The 18374-nt window shown below is 40.3% G+C and overlaps 1 protein-coding gene across 1 annotated transcript; it reads right to left on the bottom strand.

The window, feature by feature from the left end:
- Nucleotides 1-13902: 13902 nt before the first annotated feature.
- Nucleotides 13903-14807, bottom strand: LOC140529815 (protein FAM78B). The gene has a single exon (XM_072648757.1). The coding sequence runs from the start codon at nt 14728-14730 to the stop codon at nt 14356-14358; it is 375 nt and encodes a 124-aa protein (XP_072504858.1). The 5' UTR covers nt 14731-14807; the 3' UTR covers nt 13903-14355.
- Nucleotides 14808-18374: the final 3567 nt, after the last annotated feature.

Genomic DNA, 18374 nt, shown 5'->3' with positions numbered 1-18374 from the left:
AATGATAAAAGGAGAGGTTTTGATAATAAGACCCTAGATTTATATTGGGAAGGAACATTAGAGGTTATCTCACCCAAAGTTGTATTAGATTGCCAATTTCCCTTTCAACTTGAAAAATAGTTTCAGTGCTTCACCTACTTCATGATAGAGTCAGAATTAGGGATAGAGGTGGAATTAACATTCTGAGGGAGGAGAGGGCTTTTTGGTGGAATGAATTTAAGCCTCAGAGAGAATGTTTTTGGAGCTCTCAGTGTGCTATAATGGTAAGAGATCTGATTTTGCAATCAGAGGACCTGGGTTTGAACAACAGCTCTACCCTTCCCTGGCAGTGTAACCTTGGGCAAACTACCTCACCTCTCTGTGCCTCCCATTCCTTGTTTGTAAAATGTAGGGGTTGGATATGATGACCTCAAGGGTCCCTTCCAACTTTAGATCCTATCACCCTTCTCTGTGGTTCCAAAGAAGATGGTATTGCCCTGTCCTGTGGGTAAAACTGAGGCTAGTTATTTCAAAGATGGAAGCCAACTTTCCAGTTTACAATAAATACATATTTTAAAAAATACATATATCAATGCAAAAGTCAGAAAATGGACAAATGAATGAATGAATAAATGGCGATTCCTTTGGGTGGTTCTCCCCTCATGCCATTGCCAACACCCAAAAGACCCTGGTTGCTCATGCTTGACTTTCTGTAACTTCTGAAGTTTCTTCCACGGTCATCCAATTTTACTTGGTCCTTGTGACAAAGCTTCCCACAGAGGGAATTTACCTTTACTTTCCTCTGGCCCTTCCCATATGGAAATGTCTTTGGAATGCCTTGAGAAAACACTCAATACTTTACAATAGCTTTCCACATCCTGCTTCCTTGGTTGGTATTCAGCAGGTGTGAGGTTGGGGGGCAGAGAGAAACGAAGAAAGGAGAAAGGGAAGAAACAAATGCTCCCCCTGCTTCCTGCCCTAAGCTGATCTAGGCAGAACAGCAGCCAATCAGAAAGGCAAGAGGTAGGGCCCTGGTGGCTGGTGCCATGAAGTCTGATTTGACCAAATCTTTGCCCCTGGAGTAGTTCGCCACAGGGCAGTGGGGAGATGGATTTTCTGTTTAGATTAAATTAATCTCTCTCTATGCAAGACATAGACTCAGCAGGCACTCCCACTTCTGCACAGCTCCCAGCAGACCATTCCAAATGACACCCAGAAACTCAATGGCAAAGTTCTCATGGCACCACAGGGTCAGGTTGGATGGGAAGCATCTGGTCCCAGAAATGGGAAGGCGGTGAGGAAAGAAGCTGGATGGTACTATTTTTTAGCTGGAAAGCATCTGTCCAGGGCTTCAGCTTCAAGAGCCACAGGCCATTTCTCATTTATATCCTGCTAGTTTCTGCCATGTGGTTCTGCTGGCTGGACTTGCCTTGTCCTATTGGGAGACCTGTATACGGACACGGAAAAATGCAAATAAAATGGGTGTTAAGAAAAGAATTGTTGACCAGTGATGTTTCATCCCTAAAGGAAAATCCAGGATAGGAATGTGTGGCTAGGGTAGAGTGGAAGGAATACTAGATTTCTAATCAGAGGAGCTGAGTTCAAATCCCGAATCTGACTCTGACTGTGGGCAAGTCACCTAACTTTTCTAGGCCTTGCGTTTTTTCATCTATATAATAAGAAAGTTGGGTTAGGTGACTCTCTAAGGACCATTGCAACTCTATGACTCTATGCTGTGATCTCTTAACCAGGGCAAGAATTATGGGAAATGAGTGGTAGTACCAGACACCTCTGACTTGTTCTCACAATCCTCTGAGGCAGAAAGAGATCTAGGAAGGCTATTGACTCAGCAGGTGCTCTTGAATAATTGATCCAATTAAGCTCTGATGAAGCTCAACTGTTTAAAAAGTCAACTAAGGCTCCCCTGCGTGTCAAGACAACAGGCATGAATTGGGACTCCTGGAAGTCTGGAATGCATTTTAGAAAATGGCACAATGGATGTCCTGATATATGATTCTAATTAGTAGCAGTACCCTCCCAGGGGTTAGTCAGAAGGGGTAGGGTGGGCTGGGCCCCTGCTGTGGTTGATGCTCTGAGATGTAGCAGACCTATAGCACTCTTTTGTGACTGGGTGGGTAGGAACCCTGGGTCAGTTGAATACATAGGTATGCAGAGGACCTATATAATCTTTTCTCAGTCATATTCCTTTTAGACTAGAGGTGTCAAACATGCTGCCAGCAGGCTCAAACCAAATTAAATTAAATTAAAATACAATTAAACCTAAATAATGTTAATATGTGTAGTTTTTTCCCTACCAATACATGCCTGCAAGAATCCTTCTATACAGTGTAGCGGCCTCATTTCTATTGGAGAACTACTACTGTCTTAGATTAACCTGGGGAGCTCTTTAAAAAGCAGTGCTCTTTTTCATTTTGCACCTCTCTAATGAATTTCAGAAGTCTTCTTGAGTATTATTAGCTTTATATTAGTGTTATCGGCTTTATGTTTATATCATCTCCTTACTTGACAATAAAGAAAGGGAATAAACTTTTATATGGCACCAACTGTAAACCAGGCACTGTGCTAAGCTTTTTACAATCATTATTTCGTTTGATCTTCACTACAACCCTGGGAGGTACATGCTGTTATTCTCCCCATTTTACAGTTGAGGAAACTGAGTCAAAAAGAGGTGAAGTGATTTGCCTAGGGTAACACAGCTGGTAAGTGTCTGAGGCCAGATTTGAATGCAAGTCTTCCTGCCTCCCGAAATGTCTGTTGCATCACTTCACTGCCTCCATGAAGTCAAGGATCTTTTCTTAAGTAGACTTTGACTCTTCCTTTGACACAGTAGACACCAGTGACTATTTCATGTGTGACCTTGGGCAATTTACTCAATCTTTATGTGCCTCAGTTTCCTCATCTATAAAATGAGAGATTTAGACTAAATTCTAAGTCCCCTTCCAGTGATAATCTATCTCTAATTCTATCAATGAATATGAATTCACCAAATGAATGGTTATAAAAAAAATCCTTTCATACCTAATGGTGAAAAATGACATTTCCTTTTGGTTGTTTTTTTGGGAGTCACTGTAGGGAACAGATCTTTTCTTATTATATTTGGGTATCTTGGGGTTCCTAGTGAACAGGAGTGGAGCAAGAGAAGAACCAAATCACAGAGAACAGAACCTTTATGTGTGAGTGTGTGTGTATGTGTGTGTGCACGCAAATGTGTGCCCAGCGGTGTGAGGCTGTGTAGAGATGGAACAGTGTTCACAGTAGCCATTCATCTGATGTGCTGATGCAGAGTCCTTTTCTTTACTAATTAATTAAAAGTAATAGCTTTCCACAGTTTCTGGTACGTGAGTGAGTGAAGTGGGAAATAATTTAATTGGCTGTCTTGATTTCAAAATCCAATTTAATGAAATGGTTCTCATCCTGAAGTGTATGCATTATCTTTCCTGTTATTTTTCCAATTAACATTTCATTGGATCAGGCCTTCATGGTGGAATATCCTAATTGGTTTGAAAGGTGGAGATAGGGACAGAAACAGATGGAAGAAATAAATGGCTATCTCTCTCAAAGACTTGTTGAAAATACTACCAAAGGGCCAGAAATGAATTTTTCTTCACAGTGCCTTGCTGAGAAGCTAACAGCCCTTCATAGGCATTCCATCCCTAGTATTGACCCTCATGGGGTCCCTCAGGAAGGAGTAAGGTGTTTCTCTGCCTCAAAGATAGAGCAGCCAATTTTGTGAAAGAGTAAAAAGGCTAAGTCAGCATTTTCTAGGTTTGGGGGTTCAGAGTAGAATGTAGGAGAGAACACCAGATTGAAACTCAGAGGACCCCTTCACCCAATGGATGCTCTAGGAAGCAATCACGAATGGGAGAAGAGGGCTGGGCGTTGGAGGACAAGAATATTCCAGGATGAGAAGGCAGCAGGGATGGATAGATATTCCAGGGTGAGGAGGCCCCAGATGCTGAAGGAAATTCTAGGATTAGACAGCATAATATGCATGATCTTGAAGTCCAGAGAAAGTTTGGAACCAGGACCAGGAGGGGAATGAAGGGGTGATGATAAAAAATCAGTTGTTACTATGTTTTTGGATAAGCTACTCAAACCCTCTCTGGCACTTATTTTCCTCATTTGTACAATATGGTAGGATGATCTCTAAGCTGCTTAGTGGCTGTCAAGCCTCTGACCTCTAAAGCCTATGTAGCAGAGTTCCTTGACCCATTTTGGCACTGAACAGGCTAAGTCGTTAACAACATCTGGCTTCTTCTTGTATAGAGGGAAGTCTTTCTCCTTTATTGTTATGTCTTCTTGCTAGGTCTAAGAGCATATAGAGAGTGACCATTGATTTGTTTAACGGGCCTTTATTAAGCCTCTCTTAGGTGCCAGGCACTGTGAATGAAATAAAAAATTTGGGTCTTACTCTCTCTTCCCTGTCTTTTCCTGAACCCACATTCCAAATGTCTCATTAATCTTGTTTGATCAGTGACAAAACAGAGTACTGTATTCTGTATTACATATCTCCTGGACCTCTTTTCCTCCTCTTTGTAATAAGCTTTCCTTTCTATTTATCATTTTCCAGCAGTTGTCTCCTTTAGGTGTTGACCTACACTTCTCTGGTTGGCCAAGGCTGGATCTGGATCTGGCCATGGAGGACAGGATCTCTGCCAGCCCTCCCCCAAATCCTGCCTCAACTTTGAATGTGTAAAGTAGGAACTATGGTCTCTCTAAAGGACTACCCTTCAGTTGGACAAAATAGCAAATCTCTTTCAGGACAGAGAATAGAGATTTGAAGTAAAGGGATGGGGGAGGAGGTCCCCCTGGGCTGGGCAGAATAGGAGTGTCTTGGGAAAATGAGGAGGCTGGATGAGCACTAGGGTCCCTCATTAAGGATCCACGAAATTCTACGTGGTGAATAAACATGGCTGACCTAGTGTGGGATATAGAAAGGTAGAGAGAGACTTAAGGGAAATAATGTTTTCTACAGCTAGTCCCCCCTACAGTTAGAAACTGTAAAGGACCTTGGAATAATATTTTAAGAATTTTTATTTTACATTTATTCCCTTGGATCAAAAGAGTAAGGGGAAGCTCCAAGGTGGCACAGTGGGTAGAATATTGGGCCTGAAGACAGGAAGACTCATCTTCCCAAGTTCAGATCTGGCCTCAGATAATTACTAGATGTGTGACCCTGCACAAGTTCACTTCACTCTATTTGCCTCAGTTTCCTCATCTGTAAAATGGGCTGGAGAAAGAAATGGTAAGTCACTCCAGTATCTTTGCCAAGAAAGCCCCAAACTGAACACCACTGAAAATGACTGAACGACAAGAGAGCAAAACCACAGGTCCCTTATTGACTCAGGTTTAAATTAGATGAAGCCTGTAGAGATTTCAGAGTTCAGTACTCCCTTCCCTTCTAAGATGCCTCTGGGAAGTTCTTGACAGTGCTGCTCATAATCATGTCATACAAGATTGTTGCTATCTTCTCTTTTTCCCTTGGTAAACCATCAATAGCTGGGCTTTTTCCTTTCTCTACTCTTTGCTCCTTTTCCTTAGAATAGTTATTCACTCCAGGACACCAAAAATTGCCTTGAGAATTTTTTAGCATTACAGGATCATATCTAAAAAGGATCATGCTGCCCAAACTCATTGTTTCACTAATGAAGAAACCAGGAAAAATGACTGGCCCAGTTCCACTCTAACAGAACTGAGATTTGAACCCAGGTCTTCTGACTCCAAATCTTATGTGCTTTCTACTACACCATCCCATCTCTCCCTGTACTTAATCCAGTGACTGTATTCTTGTGTGTGAAAAAGGTTTTTTTTAACCTTATGATAAATTAGCATAGAACCTCTACAAAAGATTAATAAAATGTGTCATATGCCTATAGATCTACCCCAGGGTTGGTAATACAAGGTCCCAAAAAAGTCTTAGTGTAATTTTAAGCTGTTGAAACTTAAAGATATGAAATATTTTAAAGTTAGCATTTTTCTGTTAGGAAGTAACTCTTTCCCCCTCTTGGGTACCTTGGCTCATTAACTCCCAGCAAATCAATTACATCCATGGAAGGATTACACCCCTATTGCTAACCTGACTTCAATGTGTTTAGAAATCATAGATTTTTTTTAAAAAGATTTAATAGCTTAATAGTGCATTAAGACTTCTGGGACACCCTATATAGTACCAATATGCCAATAACACTAAAGACCTTATTGGTACAGTACTTTTAACTTCAAAGTATTTTCATTTACATATTTCATTTCATTCTCATAACTATGAAGTGGAGAGGAAAGGTATTATGATCTTCATTTAGATGGAGAAACTAAGGCACTGAGAAGTGCTTAAGGTCTCAGTAAAAGGGATGGGCTAGTTAGTAAAAGCACAACATTCCCCCTCTTTTATAATATTTCTTGGGACATACTGATAGGGCTGTTCCCTGCACTGCCAGACAGAGACCTTCAGGTTTGAATATTTCCTTCTTAGCCCATCAGTGTCCAGGATTTATTCCTCTCTGGACCTAGGTTCCAGCTTTGGGTTTTTTCTGGTAGGTCATGTAATAGAATTCTAAGGGTGGAGTCCATGAGTTAACTTTCTTGTCATGTTTCCACAGGGACCTGAATGGTGTTGGGTGGGGAGGTGACGTGATGGATCCTGGGCCACTCATGAGGTCATATTGATCTGACTTCTTAACAGAAATCTTGTGCCTAAAGCCAGGAACAGTGGCCTATGAGCAAAGCAGGGAAGATGGGTCATCTGTGGGACCAAGTTCTCCAGGGAGGACAGGGTCTTCATGAGGGACTAGTTATGTTTTGGCATTCCTCACCCATAGGGCAATGCTCTGGTCATCACCCGGGAGTCATCTGTAGGCATGAATGTCCAGTCATTTATGGAGAACTTATTTCACCAAGTGAAAGTGATCCCCAGGAACAGTTAAGGTCACCAGGCATGTGATCTCTCATTCTATCCTCCATGAGCAATGAAATTGGGCAGGCAGAGAACACAGTCTTAATTGCATTTATTACCTATGTGCCTGCCTGTCAAGTGAAGCGTGAGCTGGCAAGGTTTTATTTGCCTAGCACAAGTTCACTTCTGTTGTAACACTGCTCTCACGGCAACCAGAAACACAGAAAGCGACTCCCTGGGTTATAGAGAGAAATGCATTCTTTTTCACTATGGAAGATGGGTGGGAATGGTTTGATTCTAAGCATAAGCAAATTCATGCTAAGGGAGCTGTTTTACAACAAAGATTTACTGTAGCTACAAGGTTAGCCCATGGTCTTTCAGTTCCTCTCCAATGATAACAGTATAGCTCCTCTTTTTACCCTGGTTATAGAAAGAACACTGAATTTGGAGGCTCAGAATATCTGGGTCCCAATCCTGGCTCTAGTAAGCCCTCAAGTACTTGACTTGTCATTGGCCAAGTTACTTAACTGGGTCGATGTTTATTTTCTCATCAATAAAATGGGGATAATAACATGATCCAGACCTCCCCAGAGGCTGTAGGGATTGAATGAGATAATCACAATGCAATTCATGCTATGTGAAAGTGAGCTGTTGTTTCTGGCTGTTTCCAGGCAGAGGTGTTTCCAACAGACTGCAGGGAAAGGGCAAGATGCTTTGACCTTGGCTCTTATCAGTGATCTCAGTAATACAGAATCATAGAATTTGAGAGCTGCAGCCACCATCTATTTCATACCATATCTGAGAAAGAATTCCTCCACCAATATACTGGACAATTGATCATTCAGTCATTGCTTCAAGACCTTGAGTGCGGGAAACCCCCTCGAGCTAGCCAGGGCCAAATAGGCCACTCAGACCCTCAAGACTCACTGAAGGTCCCTGATGGATAGATGATCTTCCACCAAGGAGACTGGAACCAGATGTGCTCAAGGACTCAGAAGGCATTAACAACAATGAGACCTTGGAGTAAAAATAACTGCCTTGCACCGAGCTTGCTCACTCAGCTCCTTTTCTATGTAAGGATCGTTTGGGCTTAATTATAGAGCTCAGCCGTTCATCAGGTTTTGATTAATTTTCTTTTCAGCTTGAAGGGTGAATGTGTGCATATGTTTACATCTTTGTTTGTATCCCAGTTGGGAGCCCTCTTGGTTGATATGTAATTGTCCCCTCAGCTCTCCAAGGGAAGCTCTATATGCCAACTGAACCTAAGAAAGGCATTATCTCTCTTCCCTGCCTCCTTCCCTGGCTGACTAGGCTTGCTCTCAGTTGTATTGGGAGTTCCTTGGAAGCATGGCTTTTGCTCAGGCATGGGTAGTTTCTACTTCAGAAACGATGTTTCTCTCTCCCTTCCCCCTCCCTTTTCGGGATGTGTTTTTTTAAGATGTTTGATGACTAGGAGATCAGATCTCCCAATTTATTAGATCCTGACTCTACCTAAAGACTCCTAGAGCATTAGCCAGTTCAATTTAGCCCATTTGATAGTCAGAGGATATTAGGACTAGAAGGAATATAAAAACATACAGTCTAGCCTTCCATTTTATAGTTGAGGAAACTGAGTCTCAAAGAAGGGACATGTCTTACCTATGATCATATGGGTATTAAAAGGAAGATTCAGAATTTTGCCTTGTTTTACCCATATTTTACATTTTGGGCATCACAGAGTCATCATATATGGAAGCAGCATCCTTACTATGATATGGTTACCTTCTAATCTTTTTTATTTTCAAATGTCCATTTAAATCATTGAAAGGTTGAGTGAACCACAATGGCAGTGGCAGGATTTTAGGATTTAATGTCAGAAGGGATGTTAGAGGTTATCTGGTCAAATACTCTTACTTTTTGGATGAAGAAACTAAGACTTAGAAAAAAAAAGGAATTTGGCAGAAGTCACACAAGTAGGTAGCAGAAGGAGGGTTTGAACTCAAGTCCCCTGACCTCAAACCCATACTCTTTCATTGATGCCTGAATAGATTCTGTTGTCTCCTCATTTTCACTTCCTACTTTTTCTCCGACTTGTTCCCATCCTCTATCCATTACCAAACATGAAAGATAAACTCAATGTTCTAAAGGCTGATTCTTTGTCCATGCCCATTTCTTATTTAGATCACAGTGTTGGTCTGTGAAATGTCACCTGCAGTGCTCACTTGGGACTTGGCATAGTAGGAGGTGCTGTTAAAAAGATGATTTTTGAAGGGACTGAGGGAAAATATGTGCTATGGATAAACCGTCTCAATTCCTATCTGCAGAGTACTGTAAGGTTTGTAAAATTCCCTTCTTATAACAGCCCTGTGAGGGCCTTGATGCAAGTACTATTACCTTCTTTTTATTGGAAAAGAAAATAAAGTTCAAAAAAACCAAGGGATTTGGACATATAATTGGCAAATGCCAAAGTCAGGATTTGGTTTGGGGGGGTCTTCTGATGCCAAAATCGTCGTTATTTCCACTAATTAACCTACTATGAACCAAAATTACAAAATAATGGAATACTGAAATGAGGGGCCACCCAATTTATCTAGCTTGAGCCCATTATAAGAAAAGTATGACACAGCAATCCAAATCCAGACAGCAAAAAGTTTAAGTGAAGAGTACATCTCAAAATAGAAGATGGAGGGACTTAATAGCAATTATGTGTATATATATATATATATATATGAATATATAATATGTGTGTTTATACATACACACATATATATGTGCACATACATATATATGTGTGTATGTATATGAAATGAAACAACTTGTCTCCAGATGTGATACTAATCAATCTGTGGGTGAAGGATTGAGGACTGATAATTTAAAGCAGAAGCAGGTTTGTAAAGATATGGGACAAGGTAGGAAAGTTCAGCTACTATCTCTCTGTAGACGTAGGGCTCTCTAGAGTGATACTAGAATCTCCAGAATAATACCAGAAACTATCCTAATTCTGCTACTAACTAGCTGTGATCATAAACGCTTATAGCCTTTCTGTTCCTCAGTTTCCTCATTTATTAAGTAGGAGAGAGGGAGGGCTAAGGTTGCTCTAGCTCTATTATTCTGTGCAGCAGGGCAATAGACTTTTCCGACATGATCTGGCTGATAATATAGATAGAGCCAGAAGGCAAAAGAGTCTTATGCTCAATTTACTTGGAAAATGAGTGCTACCATGGTGCCAAGACTTTCTCACTGCAAGTCACCATGGCTCTAAATCTGTAACTCCAAACTGACAGCGTCTGGTATTGGGGCTTAGCCATAGTCAGAGGGAAGAAAGCCTGAATAGTATCTTGGTGGAAACCCAAATTGAAGATGGAGTCAAGAGAGTTGGGTTTGAATTCTAGATATGAAATTTCCTAGCTGTGGGATCATGTGTAAATGACAGCCTTTCTGATTAAGTCCTCACATGTAAGGTGGGGATGAGAATATTGATACTACCTCTTTCACAGGGGTGTTGTAAGTAAAGTGCTTTGTAAACCCCCAAAGTACTTTGAAGTAATTAAATGATGTGGTTGAGTAGAATACCAGAGCAGGGCTCAGAAAGACCTGAATTCAAATCTGACCTCAGACACTAGCTATGTGATCTTGGACAAGTCACATAATCTCTGTCAACCTCAGTTTTCTCATCTGTAAAATGAAGGCATAGACAGCACCTACTCCCAGGGTTGTTGTGTGCCTCAAATAAGATAATATTAATAAAGCATTTTCCAAGCCTTGTAGCTCTATATAAATGGTAGCTGTTATTACTTAGAGGAAGTTGCTTCTTTCCTTAAATTACCCTTCCAAGGATGTAATCTTGACTAGTTGGATGTTAATAAGCTAAGGTACCCAGAAGGGGAAAGTATTAGTTCCAGAAAATTGCTGACTTTCAAATATTCCATAGACCTACTGCTTATCTGACTTTGATATTTTTGGAGATCATAGATTTAGAACTGGAGGTCATTTTACAGATGAGGAAACTGAGGTTCAGAGAGGCTATGTGACTTGCCCAGAGTTTCATATCTAATAAGTGTTAGAACCAGGATTTGAACCCAAATTTTTCTGACTCTACATCTAGCCCTCTATGTCATGCTGTCTCGTCCTTCATAATCCACAAACATATCCATGATGATGATCATAGCTAACATCTTTCTGTACTGTATGCTTAATTTGACTAAGTATATTTATCTTCATTTCATTATTACCTTATCTCCCAGAATCTATCAGACTTGCTATGAGGGACACTGTAAGATAGTGGAAATGGAATTGGGGGTGGGGCTTGTGGGCTAGACAGTGGCATGATCTTTGAAAAAAAAAGTGTTCAATTTCTTTGGGATTTAGTTTCTTCACCTAGAAAATGAGGAACATGGATTAGATGATCTCCAAGTGCTCTCTCAGTTCTAAAAACTCTATGAAGCCAGACTAACATTCCTTTACTTTGGAAGATTTGTTTCAGAACTTTGAAAAGTGTGAGGTTAAGAAAAATGTTCAGGTTCACGATGTACCCTACCTTGTTTTACATATAATAGATTAATTCCTGAAAAAGGATAAAGAGAATTTGCATAAATTAAATCCAATTTTAAATATACAAGAGGAACTTGTTGTGTAAAAGAACCCTGTGGTGAATCATTCAAAAAAGCAAAGAATCGTTTTGTGATGCAAATGATTCACATTCATTTTTGTTTTTTCAAAGTTCATATTCTCATCTATCTGATTTCCTTAAAGATTTATGTTCCTAAATGGTGCAGAGCAGATACTCCTCAGTGGTTCTATGGCACCCAGTATATTCAGCATGAAAAAATATCTTTGGTGAGTTGGTCTGCCTTAGGACTGAAATTAGAACCCCCAAGATGGTGACATTTGAGAGAATCATAGGATCATATCTTTACAGCTAGAAGGGAACTTGGAGAGCATCTAGTTGATTCCTCTATTTTTACAAATGAAGAAACTGAGGCCCAAGGAAGTTAATTAACTTTCCCAAGGTTACATAGCTGGTGATTAACAGAGTCAAGATTTTAACCCAGGGTTCTTTGATTCTAAATCTAGTTTTATCCCCCTCATTACACCATGCTAGGAATTGTGGAGTGCTAGAACAGAAGTGATTATAGTTTTACCTAATCAATTCATCTCCCCATTTTATAGATGAAGGATCTGAAAACCAACAAGACAAAGTGATAGCCACCTAGCAAGTCAATGGCAGAAGTGGAACTAGAATCTCAGTCTTTTGACTCCACCCAGGGCTCTCTCCATCACACCATACTGCACCTACTCAGATAGTGTTCCTGTAGACTGGTGATTTTGATATCAGAGTGAGGACTGAACAAATCCATTCTCCAACCATGAAGATTCCCCTGTTTGAGCAAGCCTCCCATAGCAAACAAGAAAGGGAAGGGTAAGAGAGAGGGAAAAAATGCAGCAACTAAATTATTTCTAAATGGAATGTTTCCAGGTCTTCTGTGACTCACTAGTGGGGTCATTAGTGTGTTAGTTATAAATAGACTTGCTTACTGTCAACAACTAATCTATTAGATAGTACCTGGTGGTTGGGGAAGAAGGGTAAAAATCAGGAATTCCAAGACCAGCCCTCACTCATTTTGGGCAAATTACTTAACCATTTCATCACAATAAGCATTGTTCTGCAGGAAAGAAATCATTTTTCTTTTCTTTTCAGTATCATTTTTAACATAAGTAGAAAATCTGTTCACTCCTCCATACCTACTTATAATTTACTCTTTCAGACTCCTCAAACTAAGTGCTGGCAGATCTTCCAATATGATGATAGTGGTTAGTGTCAGTGAGTAGATCATTGGAGTTTTATCTGTCTACAGGCTTGTTGGAGCCCTTCTTTATCTGTAGCTTCTTCATTCCAAAATATGGAGCCCACAAGGGCCAGTGCACAGGGCATCGTGAAGATTTTAAGATGAAAGTTCATTAAATATTTTGAATGAGGACTCCACTAGATATCACCAATGCTATGGTTTGCCTCCTCTGTAGACCAATTTCTAGTTTGCTTAAAGGGAAATAAGTTAGGAGGTCTTGAAATATACAAAGTTTTATGACAGTGGAGGATGGAACCACTTTAGACAATAGCATGTTTCATATTGATTTGGTTTAAGAATGGATGGCCCACCATTTTAAATGACCTGATTCCTGGAATACAAGATTTCAAAACTGAGACCAAATAATCTCTGAAAAGTTTCTTCTAGTTCTGAAATGCTATGATTATATCTATGGTTGCAGACAATTGTTTGAAAAATAAAAGCTCTGTAGGTGACATATGATAAGCCATTTTCTACAAACACCCATTCATTTGAAAAGTTCTTTGAAGTTTCTGTAAAATGGAGGATACATATATGCACATATATGAATATATAGTATATGTACTACATATGCACATATAGTACATTTATATTTGCAGAACTTTGTGTAGTTTTATTATTTCATTTTTATAAATGCATCCCATAGGACCTGCCAGCCATTCAAATCTAAACAAATAGAAAGGAAATACTAGTCAAGTTTGTTGAAATGCTCTTGAATCTTTAAGTGGATCTGTGGCTCCACCATTCACTTAAAAATGATTTTCTTTTTGCAAAGTTAAGGCTGGTAATATGGAAGGAGTGGAATTTGGATTTCACTGACAATGTGGGAAGAGCTCCTCCAAGCATCATAGCTACTGTAGGATACAGGAACTATGCATGCAAAATACTAGACTTAAAATTATTCTGAATAAATAATTATTGGAAAGAGGAAGGTAGATGAAACCATTGGCAGTTCACATTGTACTTTGCTTCAGCACCTAGGACAGTTCTATGTAGCCGGCTCCATCACAGTTTAGAACACATTCCCACAACAAACATTCCCAATTGCCCCTAAACATTCCTTTCATTCCAATGAACATGATGACCATTTGATTATCAATCAAAATGCATAGGCATAAATACGGTAACAACTCCTCCCCCTTTTTGTCCCTTTACCCCACCCCACTACCACCCAACTTTCAACCCCATTTCACAAGACCCTCTGATCAGTCATCAGGACTGTATGTCTTACAAACACCTGGTAAGGATGTTTTCCATTTCCACTTCTAATGGTTGGGAAGCAGCATTGTTTGCCACAGGCACTGATTAATTGTGTTTTCATTCCTTGTGTCTCACTGCAAAGGATTCAGTTCAGTTGTTCAGGTAAAGGAAGCCTCCTTAATCAGCCCTGAACTATGGCTACCCACAGGATACATCACAGGAAGTCCATAAGATCAGTAATTTCCTTTCCTCAATAAGGAGGGACCTTCCCCGGGAAGATGATTCCTCTGCCTGAAGAGCAACCCCATTTTTTACTAGTGGCTGCAAAGGCAGGCAAACCCGAGAGGTCTGCTTTGGCTCAGAATATCAGTTTTGCTCACACTATGCCCTGACAGCATCATTACACTCCTTGGCTGTGTGTACCAGACACACAATTATATTCTATTTAGGAGGTATCACAACCAGAGGCTGTCCTCGCTTGGGTCTCCACATGAGGACTTGGGCATCATTGGCATTAGGCTTCACTAGTGCATTGGGGGGAATGGGTTCCATTCGATTCAAGATCTTAGGCTGTTCTTGCTGAGTCCTGCCCACCAGCCGGGCTCGGTGGCCCAGAAGCTGTAGGGGATCCACCTCAATGTCCACTCTCATCCTCCATTTGATGGTCTGTAGGATAATCTTCTCTTTTGTGGTTGTGTTCATGGCCACTAGCCAGGTGGTAAAGCTTTGGTCCCTCTTGATCCTCGTCAGCAGTGGAACATTACTGTCACTCACAGGGACAGCCCATGTCACACTAGGGTAGAAATTGTCATTCATACTGACTGAGAACCTGGAGATCTTGTTGGTGGGGCCGACCAAGGTTACAGTCTCAGTAGTATTCCCATACCAAGGATAGCTCACTCCATCTGAGTCACTGATGGCTTTTACTCTCCCTTCCCTTAAATCCGGCAGTTCCCAGCTTGACCTAGGAAAGCAGAAGAGATATACAAGAAAAGAAGAGACTGTTAATTCCACAAAGGGTAGAGTGGTGCCCCTGTCTTATTAACATGACCCCACACACCAGCATGGGAGATCCAGCAGAAGAAAGGATTGGTTAAAAAAATTTACACTATCCTATTGTAGAGTCAAATTAAAACCCCCATACATTTCAATAATGACATTCCCAGTTGGGAACAATTGGTTCAAAGAGGTAGGTACCACTAACTTGCAGCCATGAAGCCTACAGATGCGCCAATCAATGGTGACAGTGGAATGGCACCCAAAGATTTGAAATCATCTCCTTGTTATACATGAAAGGAACCATCAAATCAAAAAGAAGAGGAAGATGAGTCAATCTATCTGGAGTTTATGGGTCAGAGTCTGTAAGGATGAAGGAATATTGAGGATTATAGTAATATATTAGGGGTTAGGGTGGAATAACTGCCCAAGCAATAGGATTGTTCAAGACACTTAAGTTTCAGCTACCTACCAATTTAGCCCAAAGAAAATTAAGGAACAGCTAGAATGAGGAGACAACTCTCATCTTTCAGCAACTACTTTAATTTTCAGAAGAGCAGCACTTCACGCGGACACCCTCCAACATACTGTTCCCCCAGTTCACTTGTGTTCAGTCATGTGCAACTCTTAATGAAGCCATTGGGGGTTTTCTTGGGAAAGATACTGAAGTGAATTGCCATTTTTTCTCCAGCTCATTTTACAGATGAGAAAACTGAGGCAAAAAGACTTAAGTGACTTCCCCAGGGTCAAACCTATAGTACATGTCTGAGACTAATTGAACTCAGGTTTTCCCAATGCCAGGCCTGGCACTCTATCCACTGTGCCACTTAGCTGCCCCACTCTTCCTCCATTTGCTTTCAAACCCATCCCTGATGTTTATTTGTTTAGTTTTGAATGCTTGTCCTTTTGGGATCTTCTTCCTTCCAGCCTTTCATGATGTGAAAAGTGTCTCCTGAGATGATTTTGTCTCCCTGTACTACATTCCCCAGACCTATGTCCGCTCCTCATGCAGGGAAGACAGAGTATATGACATATTTCAGTCTAGACACTTCCCCACAGTTTGCTCTTTCTGTTTTTCCTCATGAGGGGATGGAAGAGGAAATATAAAAGGGGTGGCTACAGCTATCAAGGTGACTTTCCAGTGTCTGGAGCCCACTACATACAGATAGTTAGACTTGACTGTTAAGGCCAGCCACAGGTAGCTTGTGAAGTCAACCTTGACTTCACAATCTCTTTCTCCATCCCTAGGGCTACTAAGATCTATAATCAAGAAAACAATGACAAAAACTTAGGAGGTTTCTCCATTCACCTCCTGTCAGAGAGATAAGGCTGATCTGATCCGATCCACTTTTAATGAAAAAATATAAAAAAGAACATTTGAGGGCACACAGTTATAAAATATAGTTATATTGAAGAACCCGTACCATCAGTACCCCCTCTGAAAACCTTAACTTCAGGAGGAAGACATTGAACAGGGGTAGAAAGCCCTCCTCCCCTGGGTGGGGGCAGGGAATCTTTGCCATCTTCTGAGCTACTTCCTTGCACAATTTAAGGTTGAATGTTGGATGACAGGGGGACAAACTGAGGCCATGGCAACATGTTTCCTCTCTTTTCTCATTCATATGTCTTCCTGTCACAACTATATTTCATCATTGCGCATCACTGTTGGCAATAACACCCCAAGTACAAGGTGACCTCACTTGTAGACTTAGTGAGATATTTTACATGAAACATTACTTCAGATCAGTGTCATTGGGTAGTTTCCAGACAATGCTATTGCCCTCTTGCCAAAAAGCAAAATGAAATAAAAGACAGAGGTGCTTGCCTGAGTAGAATCTAATTGTACGTAGATCAGAAGTTGGTCATAGATCCAACAGAACTTCCTTTCTTGAGATGACAAAAAAGGAGACGAAGACCAGGCTTTTTTGGTCCAAGCAGAGGAAAATGGTTGAATTCCTCAGGCATTTAACCACAAAATTACTTTGACACATGTTCATTTGGAATAGGGAAATTAGATCTGGAAAGAATTTGGATTTTTCTAGGTTTGGATGGCAAAACTTTCTAGCAAAACCCATTTCTCTCTTTGGGAATCATCTGCTTCCCCCTAAATCTTCCTAATCATGATATGGCTCTTGGGAATCTCTTTTTGATTTGTGTACCTTTGGACTCAATTTAATAGATTTGTCCTGTTTGATTTCTCTGATAGATTTGTACCCGGAAGGATTAGAGGAGTCACTAGCACCTGGTATACAGTGCCCTGTACCGGTAATATATAATTCAATTCAATTAACTTTTTTTTCAAAACTGTGTTTTTGAAAAAAATTTATCGAATTGAATTATATTTTATCATAGTGGATACAGAGTTTTCTGTTTGTAGAATTATATCCTATTTTCCTGTAATAAAGCCAAATGATAAGAGCCTTGGACTAGTCAAGATCCTTGAGCAAATGGCTTTATTTCATTGGGCCTCAGATTTCCCTAATACAAATGATAAGGAAACAAATGATGAAGATACAGATGATAATGCAAATATGTAACAAATAAGCAGATGGGGTTATGCAATATATAACAAATATATTTTTGCTAATGGTGGAGGAGCACCAGAATAACACTGGCATAACAGAAATCTGTTGGGCGAGAGAAGCTGGATCTGCAGTCAAGGGATTTGGATTGAAATGACAGTGATGACTTTTAATTTACTTGCTGATTACCAAGGGAAGAACAGTTAACCCCTCTGAGTCTCCTTTTCCTCATCTGTAAAGTAGACATACCAATCCCTGCATTACCTCTACTACACAAGATCCTTTGTGAGACAAGCATTTGAGAAGCTTTGAAATATTATGCAAAGACAAGCTGTCATATAAAGAGTGTAACAAATGGAAATGGCAATGAAAACAAAATTGATTCTTTTTCATAATCATGGATGAACCTCCATATCCAAGTTATGTCCTTCAGAGTGGCCACATACCTATTCAATAAGGTTTGGAACTGCTCTTGTGAAACTGCCTCCAGAGCTGGCGGGAGATCTTAGGAAGCAAAATGGTACAATGTCAGGCTATACCTGCGGTCAGGAAGACCTGAGTACAAATCCACCTTCAGAAACTTGTTCATTGTGGGATCCTGGGCAAGCCACTTAATATCTGCTTATTTCAGTTTCCTCATCTGGAAAATGCTTTTTTCTTTTTTTAAAAAATCCTACCTCCTGGGGTTGTTGTAAAAATCAAATGAGATCATACTTTTGAAGTTCTTTATCAACCTTAAATTGCTCTATAAATGCTAGTCATTGTTATCATTATGAAATGTGCTCAATGATGACATGTCTTCATCCTTTGAATACGGGTTTGACTTTTGGAAACACTGAAAACCTTCTTAGAAGTAGGTCTAGCAAATAAAGTGGGTATAACAAATGTTAGCATTTTGCATCAAAAGCCAAGTGTACTAGACTGACCTTATTTCCATTTTGG

Source organism: Notamacropus eugenii, chromosome 2 (assembly GCF_028372415.1).
Source record: "Notamacropus eugenii isolate mMacEug1 chromosome 2, mMacEug1.pri_v2, whole genome shotgun sequence".
Classification (NCBI taxonomy): domain Eukaryota; kingdom Metazoa; phylum Chordata; class Mammalia; order Diprotodontia; family Macropodidae; genus Notamacropus; species Notamacropus eugenii.
The sequence above is the reverse complement of the archived record's forward strand: the minus strand, read 5'-3'. Positions and strand labels throughout refer to the sequence as shown.

Bases quoted from the DNA above. Each gene is read 5' to 3' on its own strand.
- LOC140529815 (XM_072648757.1), bottom strand. From the start codon at position 14,730: ATGAATGACAATTTCTACCCTAGTGTGACATGGGCTGTCCCTGTGAGT.